At 62.4% G+C, this 495-nt stretch overlaps 1 protein-coding gene across 1 annotated transcript in view; it reads left to right on the forward strand.

Annotated features, from left to right (window-relative positions):
* The window catches only part of ABCC8 (ATP binding cassette subfamily C member 8), a 77194-nt gene extending 76699 nt beyond the window's left edge, over positions 1 to 495 (forward strand). The window contains 1 exon segment of the mRNA XM_006142491.3: positions 55 to 495. Coding sequence (XP_006142553.1) covers positions 55 to 192 — 138 coding nt within the window. The 3' untranslated portion in view covers positions 193 to 495.

Genomic DNA, 495 nt, shown 5'->3' on the forward strand with positions numbered 1-495 from the left:
CAGCAGCGAGGCCCCCGCCCCTGCCACCACCCTGAGCCGCCCCTCCCACACCAGCACCGCGTGCACACCATCCTGAGCGCAGACCTGGTGATTGTCCTGAAGCGCGGCGCCATCCTGGAGTTCGACAAGCCAGAGACGCTTCTCAGCCGGAAGGACAGTGTCTTTGCCTCCTTCGTCCGAGCAGACAAGTGACCGGCCAGACCCCAAGTGCCTTCTCCCACCCGCCACCACCCACGCCACCCCAGCCTGGGTTTTCTAACTGTAAATCACCTGTAAATAAAGAGAATGATTATTTCCTACTGGAGGCCATGGGCCTGTGGGCAGGGCTGGCGGGGACCGTGGGTACAGTGGGACCAGCCTGGCCTCGCCACCAGACAGACCTGAAGAAGCTATGTGGGCGAGGGCAAAAGCGTGTCTCTTCCTCTGTGACATGACAGCTGTGTGGGCCAGCCCGCGCTGCTGCCACGACAGAATACACGGGCTGGGGGCTCAACG

This window comes from Tupaia chinensis, unplaced genomic scaffold (genome assembly GCF_000334495.1).
Source record: "Tupaia chinensis unplaced genomic scaffold, TupChi_1.0 Scaffold000077_1, whole genome shotgun sequence".
NCBI lineage: Eukaryota > Metazoa > Chordata > Mammalia > Scandentia > Tupaiidae > Tupaia > Tupaia belangeri.